The sequence below is a fragment of the Lytechinus variegatus genome, chromosome 18 (assembly GCF_018143015.1).
Source record: "Lytechinus variegatus isolate NC3 chromosome 18, Lvar_3.0, whole genome shotgun sequence".
NCBI lineage: Eukaryota > Metazoa > Echinodermata > Echinoidea > Temnopleuroida > Toxopneustidae > Lytechinus > Lytechinus variegatus.
Window position 1 is genome coordinate 8756414 of NC_054757.1, and position 15603 is coordinate 8772016.

The following is a 15603-nucleotide window of genomic DNA, read 5'->3' on the forward strand; positions in this document are numbered from 1 at the left end:
TAGTTTCTTGTTTACTTCCTCTGAAAGTATTGATATATTATTGAACATGTGAGATATGTCTTATCACTACACAACTCTACATATATATATATACATACATATATATATATACATATACATGTATGTATATTTTTTTTAAAACTTAATTTTAATTCAACAGAAAACTATTGTTTGCTTCGTATATTTTTCAGTTGGATTATCTGAAGGTCATCATTTTACATCATATTAAAAGAAAATATTCAAAAATAAGTTGCGGGAAGGGTTCAGCCTCCCTGCAACTTTCAAATTTGTGGTGCCGGACAAGGTGTAATGCAATTGAATGGAGCTTTTGTATCCACAAAAGAACTTGAAGTTGCTCCCAAAATTCAAATGACTTATTTGAGATTTCTATAGACAAGAGATGTTTTGCAAGTATTGAAATTAGTAAAAGTGTTTTGATTTGAAAAAGCTCTTAAAAAGTAATAATCACTTTTTTCCATGTCCCTTTTTGTGTAATGCAACTGACGATTTTGGAGACATCATGGCATCCACAATATACAGCCTGCAACTTTTCTGCATTGTCATAAAGCGTTGCTTGTCAAAATAAATTCATAAACTTGAGAGAAAGACTCACCCTTGTAAAACTGAAAGCACCAATTAATAGAAAAGACATGTAAAAGTGTAATGCGACTGACCGTGGAATCGCCCATATTATTATTTATCATCATCATTATCATTATTATTATTATTATTATTATTATTATTATTATTATTATTATTATTATTATTATTATTATTATTATTATTATTATTATTATTATTATTATTATTATTATTATTATTATTATTATTATTATTATTATTATTATTATTATTACTATTATTATTATTATTATTATTATTATTACTTTATTCTGCATAGTCAAACATATAAACAAAATATACAAAACGATAGAATAAGGGGAGTTGCATGGATGCCGGGAAAGGAATACTTAAAGCAAATCCCAAGCAACACCTTATTCAAAACAAATATAAAAAAAAACATGATAAACCTTACGAGTATTAAAACATAATGAGTACGACTTTTCAAAAATACCTTTCACCAGTAATGGAATCAATAACCTCTAATGATACATGAAATATTAGTTTAGTTGTATGGAACCTGAGGTAGGGTTGCAAGTGAAGAAAGCTCATTTCTGATTGGCTATTGGTCTGCCCATAGCCCTTATTACCTGAGTATTGACCGATGACAGAACTTGTATCATCTCAATTGTCATGGTTCTTCTGTCTCGGACGTGAGGTAATAGAGAAGGCATGGACATTGAAGTGATCGCATAGTTGAATAACCTAGAAAAACAAAAGAATAAAAATAATGACATAACGCCTGTGTTGCCCATACAGAATTACATTTACCAAAGTCGTTAGATGAGGGCGATATGTTTCTTTTCTTAGGACGATATGAACTCATCTATTTATAAATGTGGGGTCATCATGCTTAAACCCTTTAATCCTGTTGAAACTAATTAGAGCAATACCCAATTAAACCAAGTGTCCACTGGTTCCCTAAACTGGTCCAAATTGAAACCACTTCAGTGGCATTACTGGATATAAAGTAAAAGGATGAAGAAAATTGCTCTTGCTGCAACATCATAATGACAATCATCCATGTCCCAATGATATTATTACAAATATTCAGCTGAAACACGTAGTTCCTGGGCAATGTACTTTAAATCTAAATTGAAAACATATCTAACTGATAATATCACAGCATTACCAGCGGCTTTCCCTCGCCTTTTCTTCTTTTTCCTAACGCGCATTGAGACCTTTGTAAGGTGTAATGCGCTATACAAAAACTGTTCTATTATTATCATAATTATTCTTGATATTGACACATGTATTAAGCTAAATCATGAATAGTTAAAAACACCGTCTCTCTATTCATTTTTATTCTCGCATAACATAAGAGCTGCCAACCTGAACAAGAACATTTCAGTATTTTTAAAGCTGAAAATCAGTATTTGGCGAGGAAATCAGTATTTTCAAAGAAATACCATAGCGCAGGACAACACATAAATATGAAACTGGAGAAATCAGTATTTTGCATGAAACCATCAGTATTCTTCTCATTTTTCAGTACTAAATACAGAAAATCCATACTACTTGGCAGCTCTGTAATGTCCCATTTATAAATCATTCCAATTACTTCGCTGGCCTAAGCTTCATACTTACCACCGAAACTAAGTAGTGGAAATGCAGGAGTTCTATGACGACAAACAGACCATGAAGAATGCGAACCTCGTACTCTGCGAGTCCTAGAACACAGACTGCGAACGCTGCCACTCCATATAGCATCAATAAAGAGTTGTTTGTAGAAGCTAATGTATCAGACATCTGACTGATGATCAATCGGACCTATTAAAAGGAATAACAACACAGAGATTATACGAAAATCTTATCAGAATGGCAAAGCCAGTCAAAGCTTGCAACAGATCCATCACCCTCACTTGTAGTTTCCTTCAGCAACAAATTAATCCATATTGTGTTGCACTCAACCCAGGTGAGGTGAATGGGTACCTGGCAGGAATTCATTCCTTCATATCCAAGTCCTTTGAATGCGCATAGAGACATTCATAATGTGTTATGCACTATACAAGAACTGACTATTATTATTACTTGGTCATTTTAAATAGGTTTATCACTTGGTCTACAATCAGCTGAAGATAGTCTAATACCACATGATGGGCCAAACAAATTTAGTCTACTATCAATTTGGTCTCATTGCCATTTGGTCTACACCACTAGGTCTAATACCTTCATAGTCAGATTCTAATTTAGTCTAATGCCCCGATGGCCTAAATTCCAATCACTCATATTGTATTTTTTTCAATTGAAAGTAGGAATCATCAATGCTTGATCAAATGGTGTTAGACCAAGAGGATATCAAATAAAATGGGTATAGCCTAATTGCTCATTAGACAGAATAGTGGTCTAAATGGAACTTTAGACCAAATAGGTACAGTAATAGATCATCTAGATGGAAATTTAGACCAAACTGGTAATAGATCATCTGGTTGTATACAAAGAACAAGTGGAATGCCCCTGGCCATCTCACCTGCATCACGCAGTTCAATATAGCAGCAGTGCTGACTTTGAATACTACTCTAACTCGCACAAGATGTTCAGTGATACATGGTTACTCTTATGTCCACTATTAAACTTATAAACATATGATGGTTATTCAACACAAAACCCCAACATGGCCAAAGTTCATTGACCTTACATGACCTTTGACCTTGATCATGTGACCTGAAACTCGCACAGGATGTTCAGTGATACTTGATTACTCTTATGTACAAGTTTCATGAATCAGATCCATAAACTTTCAAAGTTATGATGGGAATTCAACAGATACCCCCAATTCGGCCAAAGTTCATTGACCCTAAATGACCTTTGACCTTGGTCATGTGACGTGAAACCCATGCAGGATGTTCAGTGATACTTGATTAACCTTATGTCCAAGTTTCATGAACTAGGTCCATATATTTTCTAAGTTATGATGACATTTCAAAAACTTAACCTCAGGTTAAGATTTGATGTTGACGCTGCCGCCGCCGCCGTCGGAAAAGCGGCGCCTATGGTCTCACTCTGCTATGCAGGTGAGACAAAAATGAGAACATGTTGGATGAGACCAAATGGAGAGCAGTCTAAGTGGGTGTAGATTGTAGACCAATCTGCAATTCACCACTTTACATAAGTTGTTACAGATAGGAAATTGGTTCAATGACATTTGCTCTTGCAACAATTGCTCCTACGGATAATCGTTGCATTAAGCCGAAAATAAACTTCAAACCAAACCCTAAACCTTCCTCTGGTTAACAAACAGACACTATTTCCAATAACATAGTATTAAGTATACTTAAAAGCTACCTCCACATAATAACAATAATAATCAGTATAACTTTTCAAAGGCACTCTTAACTCGAGTGTTTCTAAGCACAAAAACCCCTCCAAAATCTATTATCCCGGGGAGCATTTCTCAGCATTTCTTGTCAGTGATGATTTCTATAATAAACTTTAGTCTCGGTATCGATTTTCATAGTTCAGAACAGCTATTAGTGAAAAAAAATAATATTCAGACATAAGGGTTCATGATATCTTACCATGAAATTTGATCCAGCAACAATTTCTCAACTACAAATTCCACACATTTATCAAATGACTAACTTCAACTCTGGATTTAACACTATATCCTACCTCAAACTTAAACTTACACCTTACATAAAACCCTGTTACAACCCAATTATAACCCTACATCTCAGATGAAATAAAGACCAGAGCAAATGTCTAAGGAGTAAATTTTGTGTAAATCATGAAACACTCCCCTCTCCTCACTCTTGTTGTGCGTATGCTCACTTACCGAAGTCTTGACTTACCGTTATATTAGAAAAGACAGCGGAGAAAGTAAGTAGAAATATCCTGGTATGGTATTCTAAGACATCGGTTGGCGAGTATATAACCCAGAAAAGAGAGGTCAGGAAGAGAACAATCATGGGGACCACAGGCCACATGGCTTCACCGAAGGAACGATTCTTCCCTGTTCCATCTTGGTATGAACTGTGGAAGAGAAATAAACGAGAATGTGTTTATTACTATAAACACGGGACGGGTCATGTGGTCCAGTGGTTAGAGCATTGGACTCATAATCGCAAGGTTGTGAGTTCGAATCCCAACTCTGCCATTATCTCCACTTTGATAAAAAGGCCCAAGAGTGATATCTGTCGTCTATTACGTCAGCCACTATGACTACTATGATTAACCTAGACGTAAAATGTTTCCAAGGTAATTGATTATATACCAGCTTGGCGTTTACCAGCAAAAAATGCTGTCCTGCCAAGTTCCTACGGGAGTTACTACACACAGAAACAGGAACTATTATTATTATCATTACAATTAATCTACCCATATTCTGAAGTCGGGTTTATGTTAAACTCAGGTTTAAAGTATGGATTGCCATTTGTTACACAAATCACTAACTGGAGATATCATATTTCAGCTCATTTGGCTCTCAAATCATTCATAATTGTGTAGGAAGTATAAATAGATAATTGTCTTCAACAGCGATGAATCAGAAAAGAGCACATTAAACATAAGAAACATACAACTTAATAAAAATTTTGACACTTTGGGCTTCCCATAATTTTAGCACAAAGTTAGACCATGGTATAAGTTAAACCTGAATAGGGGCCCAGTATTTTGGTCAAGAATTCATTCAGAAAGCTGAACACATTTGACATCTAGGGGAGCATTTCAAGAGCAACTTACATACTGATTTTGATTGACAAATGTGCTCTCAGCCAATTAGAGTCAAACCATTACAGTGGCTTATCACAATGATTACATGCTTCATGGACACTCACCAGGTGGGTGTTTCATAAAGCTGTTCGTAAGTTAAGAACGACTGGTGAACATTTCTTACAAGCTGAATAATCACCAATGAACATTTAATGGTGAATATCATTTACCACTAGAAAGGATCACCAATCGTTCTTAAAGTCGCTCTTAACTTACGAACAGCTATATGAAACGGCTGCCAGAAACAATCAACTCACAAGAACATACAGTACCAATAGCTAATTTCTGTCAGATGGGCATAGTTAATTGAAAGTGAATTTGCCAAACTTTCAGAATCTGTTTGAACCACAGCAATCTTCTCCACTGGCGTAAATCCTTGCATCACACCTATTGTTCGGGGGGGGGAGGGGAGAGTGATCTTTTGTTCCATCCCCCCTCAACAATATGTGTGACGCAAGGCTTTACGCCAGTGATCTTCAAGACTTATATTTTTACATGTATATGCAAAATCCAAAGCCAAATAAAGCACGCTTTGCAGAGCTGATCGAACGTAATGGCTTCAAAATGGTTCCTGGAAAAGTAGTTATGATTTCCTTTAACCACTTGACTGCTATAAGCTGTAATGCGCAGACCCCCAGGTGCTGCTGAATGGGACTAACAAGTTAGATATATTTTGGACTACAACCAACAGTAACTTGGGGGAAAAAATTTGAAATAATCACATCACTTTCCTTAGCACTATTTCCAATATCCATAAAAAAATCATCCTCCCCTTCTGACCCGGATCTTTCACTAAATTTATCACTCCTATCGTCAAAAGTTTTGTCAAAATCCTTCTGGTTCACTTCTCCACTGCAAGCCGCCATTTTGAACTGAGCATCGTACACTTTCACTATGGCAAAGTGAATGCAAACATTTATAAATCACTGCAAAAGTTTCGATAACTTTTGTGGAATAGCGCCATCTGGCGTCAATAGTCTGAAATTTGATATACACACGCTGTTTTCATCGTAGGGGTATTAACAGTGCGGTGCTGACGCCTCAAACAGAAGATAGGTCAAGCACGTAATATTACGTGCCTCGCACAGATCGTACGCTCGCCCAGCACGAAATATTACGTGCTACGCAGTCAAGTGGTTAAGATATTTGAAAAAACATCGAGACCGAGGCTAGGGCAAAGACTTGGCCAAATTTGCGCATGCACCCTACAGCTTTGATTATCGATCTTGATCAGCAATTTTGTTTTGAATTTTGAAAGGAGAGGTATCGCGACAGAACTTTTCATTATTTTCAGGTTCGTCTGTGCCTCACTGTCAGGATTTGTGTGTCACGATAGACCTTCATCCATATAATTGTGGTAAGTGTATAATTTCTGTTTCCACAGTTTACTCGGAGTGCTATTGCGACCCCGATCTACCCCAGTCCCATGTCTGCCTAGTTATGCATGGACGGGTCCAGGGTTACTGTCCGCCATGCTTTAATGTATTTGTCAATTCATTATGCTTTTCACGGACACCCTTCCAAGCATCAGCCCAAAAAAAAGAGGGGGGGGGGGGGGATAAACTCTCACACTGTTGCTCACTTAAACCCTGACCTAAACCCTCAGGGGAGTGTTTCACCAAAATTATTGTTGGATACTGACAACGTCCCATGGTTTTGATTGGCTGAGAAACACTGCTACTATAATGGTAACTGTCAAATAAAATGGGACTTGTCATATAAAACCTCCAACAAGTCCTTTCAAGCAAAAGCTCCCAGGTGCCTTGAAGTAGTGAAAGTTAAATTGGGGTTTTAGTTTGAACAAGCGTCTTTTTTGTCAGGTTTTCATGTAAAACTGTAAGTTTTGTGAGTTGTTTGCGCGAATGATTTCTTTGTCTGGAGGGGACACCAATCTGAACAAAAATCAAACTATCTATTTTTTAATTATGCTATCATTTCTATTCACCTGTATATATTGTAGAGGGATAGTGGCAATGAAAAAAATATTACACCAGCTGAGGAAAGAAAGAGAAAAGATATTATGATTAGTCTGATATCATAGAGTATAACATGATCAAATCATTAAATAAGCATCTGATACATCTTAGCTTTTCTTCCAAAGGCATGAACGAAGAGATTTATATGTAACTACAGTAACTCACAGGTCGCTTTTTAGCGAATCTATCTTGGACAAAATCCAGAGGTAGTCTTGGTCAGGACAACTTGTCCTACCTCAGGTACAAAAATTGGATTTATCAAAGACAGTAAGAATCAACTGATGAAAACCTCAACGTTGGTTTAAGATGCATATCTTTCCTTCATCACATCTTTTGATCATGTAGTTCTTTCCTTTTTAATTAATCTTAAAATTCATACTAAATATTTTCAAAATTTTGATCAATATTAAATCCATATTTATTGTTTGAAATGAAATATGAAAATAGAAAAACTCTGAAAATTCTTTTTGCCCAATTGATAATGGGCCCGGTAGCCACTGTGCAGCGCCAGATCGACGTAGCTCTATCCCTTGAATTTTTTGAATGCCAAACAGGTTAGCAGCAACTCCTATCTTTTAACGTCTTTTCGTCTGACGCGGCCGGGGCTTGTACTCCCGACCTCCCAGTTGTGAGACGGATGCTCTACCAACTGAGCCAGCACCCCTGGTTTACTGCATTAACAATTTCAATTTCACACAAGCATTGAATCTACATGTAACAGCAAGCATTTAAAATGGTTTTTGCTAAAGAACAAAAATACCCCTAAAAGAAAGCAAAGATGCATCAAGGACCATCACTGAAGCTGCTTCAGTGAAATAAAAAACTTTCTTGATAAACAAAGTAAAAGAAAGAACTTTATATACATGGGCAGTGTTAACGAAAGAACTTTATATTAAAAAGTCAAGGGAAGAACTTGAAAAATAAAGTAGAGGAAGGAACTTGATATACAAAGTTAAGGAAGGTACTTTTATACGAAGATAAGAAAAGAACTTGATATATAAATATAGAGGTTGATATTTATGTACCAATTTAGGAAACAACTTGATAGACAAGTGTGCAAAGTTAGGGAAAGAAGCAACAAACTTAATAGAATTAAGAAAAGAACTTAAAATACAGAGTTCAGAACTTGACATACAAAGTTAAGGAATAACTTGATATAAAGGTTATATAGAGGACTTGATATACAAGGTTATGTATTTGATTTGATATAGCAAAAGAGCTTGATATGCAAAAGTTAAGGACTTTACTCATGAATGAACTTGAAATACAAAGTTTAAGGATGAATTAAGTATACAAAGATTAGAAAAAATTGAAAAACAAAATTCAGGAGAGAACATGAAATACCAAGTTTAGATAAAAAGTTTAGGAGAGAACTTGAAGTACCAAGTTTAGGAAAAAACTTGAAATACAAGTTTAGGAAAGAACTTATAAATTTAAGGGAAGAACTTGATATACAAAGTTTAATGATAAAACTTGAAATACAAAGTTGAAGAATAGACTAGGTATACAAAGTTTTTTTTACAAAGTTTATGAAAGAGCTTGATAGGAAAGATACTGATAAAAAAGTTATGTAAAAAAAAACGGAAAACAAAGTTCAGGAAAGAACTTCAAATACAAAGTTGAGGAATAGCTTGAAATTCAAATTTAAGGAGAGAACTTGAAGTACAAAGTTAAGGAAAGAACTTTAAGTACAAATTTAAGGAAATACCTTGATATACAGAGTTAAGGAAAGAACTTGAAATACAAAGTTAGGGAAATAACTTGAAATACAAAGTTAAACAAACAACTTGATATACAGAGTTAAGGGGAAAAAACAAATACAAAGTTAAGGAAATAATTTAAAATACAAACTTAAGGAAAGAACTTGATACACAAGGTTATGGAAAAAATGAAATACAAAGTTAAGGAAAGAGCTTGATATACAAAGTGAAGGAAAAAAATTGTAATACAAAGGAAAGAACTTGACAGACAGAGATCAGGAAAGAACTTGAAATACAAAGAACTTGAAATCCAAAGTTAAGGAAACAACTTGATATACAGAGTTAAGGAAAGAAATTGAATTACAAAATTAAGGAAACAACTTGATATACAGAGTTAAGGAAAGAAAATGAAATACAAATGTAACTGTAAGGAAATAACTTTAAATACAAAGTTAAGGAAATAACTTGATAGATAATAATTGAATTACTAGAAATGGAAAGTTAAAAAAATAATTTGAAATAAAAAGTTAAGGAAACAAATTGATATACAGAGTTAAGGAAAGAACTTTAAATACAAAGTTATTTCCTTAACTTTAAATACAAAGTTAAGGAAACAACTTGATATACAAAGCTAAGGGGAAAAAAAACAAATACAAAGTGAAGGAAATAACTTAAAACACAGAGTTAGGGAAAGAAATTGAAATACAAAGTTAAGGAAATAATTTAAAATACAAAGTTAAGGAAAGAGCTTGATATACAAAGTGAAGGAAAACAATTATTATACAAAGTTAAGGAAAGAACTTAACATACAAAGTGAAGGAAATAACTTGAAATACAAAGTTAAGGAAAGAACTTGAAATACAAAGTTAATGAAACAACTTGATATAGAGCTAAGGAAAGAACTTTGAATACAAAGTGAAAGAAATAACTTAAAATACAGAGTTACAGAAAGAACTTGAAGTACAAAGTTAAGGAAAGAAATTGATATATAGAATTAAAGAAAAAACTGAAATACAAATTTAGGGAAATAACTTGAAATTTAATACAAAGTTAAAGAAACAACTTGATATACAAAGTTAAGGAAACAACTTAATATACAGAGTTAAGGAAAGAAATTGAAATACAAATGTAACTGTAAACAAATAACTTTGAATACAAAGTTAAGGAAAGAACTTGATATACAAAGAAGTTAAGGAAAGAAATCAAAATATAAAGGAAATAACATGAAATACAAAGTTAAGGAAAGAACTTGAAGTACAAAGTTAAGGAAACAACTTGATATTAAAATACAGAGTTAAGGAAAGAACTTGATATACAAAGAAGTTAAGGAAAGAAATTAAAATATAAAGTGGAGGAAACAACTTGAAATACAAAGTTCAGGAAAGAACTTGAAGGACAAAGTTAAGGAAACAACTTGATGCAGAGTTAAAGAAAGAACTTGAAAAATGAAGTTCAGGAAATAACTTGATATATAACAATAATTAAATTACTGGAAATAGAAAGTTAAGTTAATAACTTGAAATAAAAAGTTAAGGAAAGGACTTGAAATACAAAGTTAATAACCTAGACCAGACCCAAAGGGACAGTTACAAATCATATGCCATTCGAAAGCCTATAAACTACTAAACACAGCAATGCAAGCTTTTAGCATTTTCACCACTGACTAGCCAATTAGTTTTTATTGAACTTCGAAAAATTGATCATGCTTTTCACCAGCCTCAATCTTGACTTTGCCGTCAAGTTGTGTTAGAATCATTGTTATTCCATAGGTTTGTACACAGGAGAACTAGGGGATCTTACTGCTTTTCACATCACTCACTTTATTTTCTTCACTTCTATCACATTGAGTTATCATAAAAATCTTTTCCTGCAAGATTTAATTGATGAAATCTACATCTTTGGACTAGTTTTTGCCATATTTTATTTCCGGCTTACTAGGCACAGCTTTCCAATGCCGTCTGCTTTCTTGGTTATGTGTTATGAACAACTTTACCTGACATATAAAATTTAGGCCCAATAAAAGCCAGAAACTGAAAGAAAAAAAAATATCAAAGAGGTGTACGTTTCCATCCGTTTGAACACTGAATAATTGTCAGTGCCATTTTTTCATGTCAAAATCATTGAAAAAAAAATGAATTCATAATCTGGAAATAAAAACAATACAGGAAATCCATCTTTCCTATGTACAAACCTATGGAATTATAGCACCTAAAAATCAAGCTCAAGCCCTCAATACAGGCTTGTTAGGAAAAGAAAAATCATAGCAAAATAGCTTTCTAGGACCTTTATTTAATGAATTAAAGCAAAAAAGATGATTTCATAAATAAGCTAGCATAATTAATGCATATGAATTATGAAATATATAAATTGAATTTAGTGCAATTTATGTATGCAACCACAAAGATGGTATCTCTCTGTCGCTTTGTGAAATTTTTATTGCGATCACGAGATCCACAGCCCGGGGGGGGGGGGGGGCACTTCTATTGATGAGTGAATACCAGCACCTTAAACAATTATTTTACATATTCTGAAAATGCCCCCCTTAACAATTAAAGGGGAATCCAGCCTTGGCCATAAAATGTTGTGTTGGGAAGGAGAAAAATAAATTAAACAGAATGGTGAAAGTTTGAAAGAAATTGGACAAGCAATAAGAAAGTTATAGCTTCCTTAACTCATTGAGTGCTTCGTGCACGCTACGTATCCTACTATAACATGCCACACTCGTGCTCGCACGCCTACTATTGACTGCTTTGTGCTTGCATTGTTTCCTACCCTCGCCTGCTTCGTGCATGACTGCGCACATTTGGAATTACAATCATTGTTACGCCGTTTTGCATTGTATTGCGCATCGCATGCACGCCGTAATTAGCACTATTGTGTGCAGTGCAAACTCTGCTTTCTGACAGATTAACTTACGCGGTTTACATTCGACTTTTTCAAGTATTTCTACATTTTTTTACAAGATATGGCTCCGCCTCTGAGAGGGAAGATACCTAGGTTTTTTGATCCATACAAAACACTCCACAAAATTGAACTACTTGATACAACTCATATTTTCGCGGTAAAGATAATAACCAATCCCTATAATGAGGACACCATTATAAGGGGTATGAAATTTCCTACAACTTTACTACACAATATTTTGTGGATAAACTAATTGTTAGAGAGTTACAAGCAATTGTAATCATGACTATTGAAAGGAGTGAATACGACTCGCGATCCCAAAATCAATGTGGCACAGGGGGGTTTTGTGGCTGGCACAGGGGATTAGCATCGGATTAGCACTGTGGCGTTAGGTTAGTAGTGTGCGTGGCATGTTAAGAGTTAATATTGAGATCACTAATACTATGTAGATTTCAAATTGGCAACTGGGTAAGTAAATTATGACAAGGGGCAAGGACAACTTTCCCATAGGCCATGTACTTCATTATCAGGGATTTGTGGTTTTCTCCTAAGTACCCATTCCCCTGGGGCAGTAATCTAAATATAACCCATGTAGTATATTGTTTTATGTCCTCTGAAAGAAAAATATAATTTGAAATAAAACTTTAGGGAAAAATGACATTTTAGCCATAATATGTATTGGAGTACCTGGAAGAGTAGTCCTTGCCTTACATCACTATGACATCCCATATGCGGCCAATTTGAAATCTCAATGGGTATAGTGATTACCAATATTTACAACTTTTAAAAATTCATATCTTTCTTTTTGGTTGTCCAATATTTTTCAAACTTTCACCTATCAACTTGTCTGATTTTTCTTTTCCTTATAAAAACAAGTTTTTATTTGGGTTGGATTCCCCTTTAACAATTAACGTATGAAACCCTACCCTTAACAAGTATTGGCACATGAAACCCTACCCTCAACAAGTATTGGAAACGAAACAGTACCTTGGACAAGTATTCCCTGAATTGAGCCCCTAAACAAGTACTGCGATACTTTGTTATGTCATGGCCGTGATCACGGACATCAGCTTTACCTTTACTTACATTGGGTTTTGTACCGCCCCACCTCCCACGCCCCGCCCAAATCGGACTCTAAACACGTAGTGTTGGGGCAAAAAGTACATCCTTTATGAAGTATTTGTCTTTTTTATAGCCTCTTAATTTTTTATCGTAAACACGTGCATAGCATTCCTAGCGAAATATATATACCCCCTTTTGAGTATTTTAGTGTCTTTGACACCCTTATTACATTACTTACATAACATGACCAATCTTGAAAAAGAGATCCTTTTTATGCATTTCTTTGGTCATGCCTGGTAATGGTATCCACTCTTCAATGGAGGTGCCCCCCCCCCCATCTGCAGCAGAGATCTTGGGAGCCATGACTCCCCCAGGAATTTATAGCTCAGGTAACTTAGGGTTTAACACATAGGAGGCATTGTACAGTTAAAGTCTCGATACAGGAACTTCCATGTGATTTCTATGAATATATTATGGCAACACTGCAGAATTGGCATTATCACACTTCTATCCACATATAATCTCTGTGTGATCCCTTATATTTGTGCCATCTCAATACAGCATCTGTGCATCTCTATCTTCAGCCAATTCACGATGTCCAATTCAGGTACATAAAATCACACTATGACCACAAATAATATCAATGATGTTGAATGGGTAACATGGTCTAGTGGTTACGACTCTCTTCTTTCAATTAGGGGGATATAGATTTGAATCCCAGCCGTGGAATGCTTTAGCACCTATATGGTGGCTCAGCTCAAGCCGGGGTAATAATTTGATAACAAGTGCAGTAAAATATCTCTATTTTGGGACCTTTTTATCATTAATGTTACCAGTAACCAATATTTTAATGGTCATAAGTTGAATCTCACTCTATCAATATTGAAGGATTGCATCATCAGCAAACCTCATGCAATCATGCATGGGTATACCCCCCCATAGGTCAGGGGAGAACATCTTACAGTCCATAGCTTGCAGCGAGGAATAATAGTATGCGGCAAATTATACACAAAAAAGCATCTACTTGAGCTAAATCAATAATGAACAAAGCATATTAATCACACATACATATGCATGCTATAGTTTTTAAAGCTTTTGGGGAAATGCAGATTTGGGTAGAGCAGTTACCACTCTTCCGAATTTTTAGCTGATATGGACTGTGGTGAAGTTAGCACCAAGCAGGAATATGTCGCTTTCAGGCTCACTGAATTATAATCCATCTTCTCTGAGAGAAAACATGTGTCAAATTTGAAAAGTAGTTTTTCAGTAGATCAAATAGTTGTTGAGTAACTTTAAATAGTTTGAGGAGTACCATATGGGTGTATCAAAGAGATGCTACCTCAAAATACACTTCAACAATGACAGCTTGCAGTCAAATGCATGCAGTGACCCCCTAACCCAAATACAAAAGTAGATTACAAACAAATATGTAATAGAACAATGTTATGGATATTAACAAAGTCAACTATTTTGCATATTCAAATCTAAACATATCTGTCCACCAACCACTTGCAATGTACTGCCCATCCTTGTTATGATCACAGACAACATGAAAGGAGCCAATAGACCAGTTCGTAGTTACTTCATGGACAATTTTGGTAAATAACCTTTCATTTATTTTATTATGATCGGCAGATTTCAAAGCAAAATGTTATGTAAGCATGCCTTACATAGCAGGATGAAGAAATTGAATAGCACACCAATGAACACTTTATGAAGGTATATGTTGCATTCCTACTTTGAATGCATATCATAGCATGTTGCACAATGTACTTGGCAAACTGTGTTTCAGTCGTTCGTGGACGCATTGTTGTTGTTTTATGTGGATGTAAATGAAAACCACAATTCAAAAGAATATATGAATAATCAAGACATAAAAGTTGGTGCTTATCTCATTAGATTTTAAACCACCACGTCACTTTAGTACAAATGACCTTCCTCTGATCATGCGTAGAATCTTTTGATCATGCGCAGAAAGGAACTACGGACTGGCTTATTAAGTCACATGGCAAAGGTTGGTTGAGATTATCAATTGGTAGGTTTTGTTATACCGTGTTTTTCTGTTTTTTTACACATAGCTTTCAATCCCAATACATAACAAAACTATTGTAACAATATTATAAAATTTATCCCTTAGACATGCTCATGAGAAGGAAGATATCACTCCATGGCCTGAAAGCTTGGTTTATAGTGAAAATAATGGGCAACGCGGTCACCTTACCGAGCATAACCGTAAATGCGAAACCAAAGAAGGTGATCTCTTCTGTTCATAATAAGGAAAGAAATTCAACTATATACATGCATAATCAAATCAAATAAACACCATGCGGACATGTGCAGTGTAGAATATGTGAATATATCCATGGAAAAGAAAAGTTAGAAGTGGGAAAACACTGGCTAGAATTTCACTTTTTGCACCTTTAGCTATGATAATTAATCATGTGACAATCTAATTTGTAAATGCAACCTTAGGAAAGTTGTGTTTTGTTTGATTCTTTTTACTACACAGCATGTTTTAAATACCCAAGTTTTGCTCTTGGGGAGAAAGGCATTAGTTCCAAAATGTGTCAATATTTTTGTTCTAAATAACAGCTTTTACAGTAATGACCTCTGTAATCTTTCACCTCATG

At 34.9% G+C, this 15603-nt stretch overlaps 1 protein-coding gene across 1 annotated transcript in view; it reads right to left on the minus strand.

The window, feature by feature from the left end:
• Positions 1-864: 864 nt before the first annotated feature.
• Positions 865-15603, minus strand: part of LOC121432166 (ethanolaminephosphotransferase 1-like) — a 31859-nt gene continuing 17120 nt past the window's right edge. Inside the window, exons 7-11 of the mRNA XM_041630021.1 lie at positions 15195-15236; positions 7277-7325; positions 4413-4593; positions 2209-2391; positions 865-1326 (exon numbers count right to left, since the gene is read on the minus strand). Of these exons, the coding sequence (XP_041485955.1) occupies positions 1246-1326; positions 2209-2391; positions 4413-4593; positions 7277-7325; positions 15195-15236 (536 nt within the window). The 3' untranslated portion in view covers positions 865-1245. The remainder of the gene's footprint in view (positions 1327-2208; positions 2392-4412; positions 4594-7276; positions 7326-15194; positions 15237-15603) is intronic.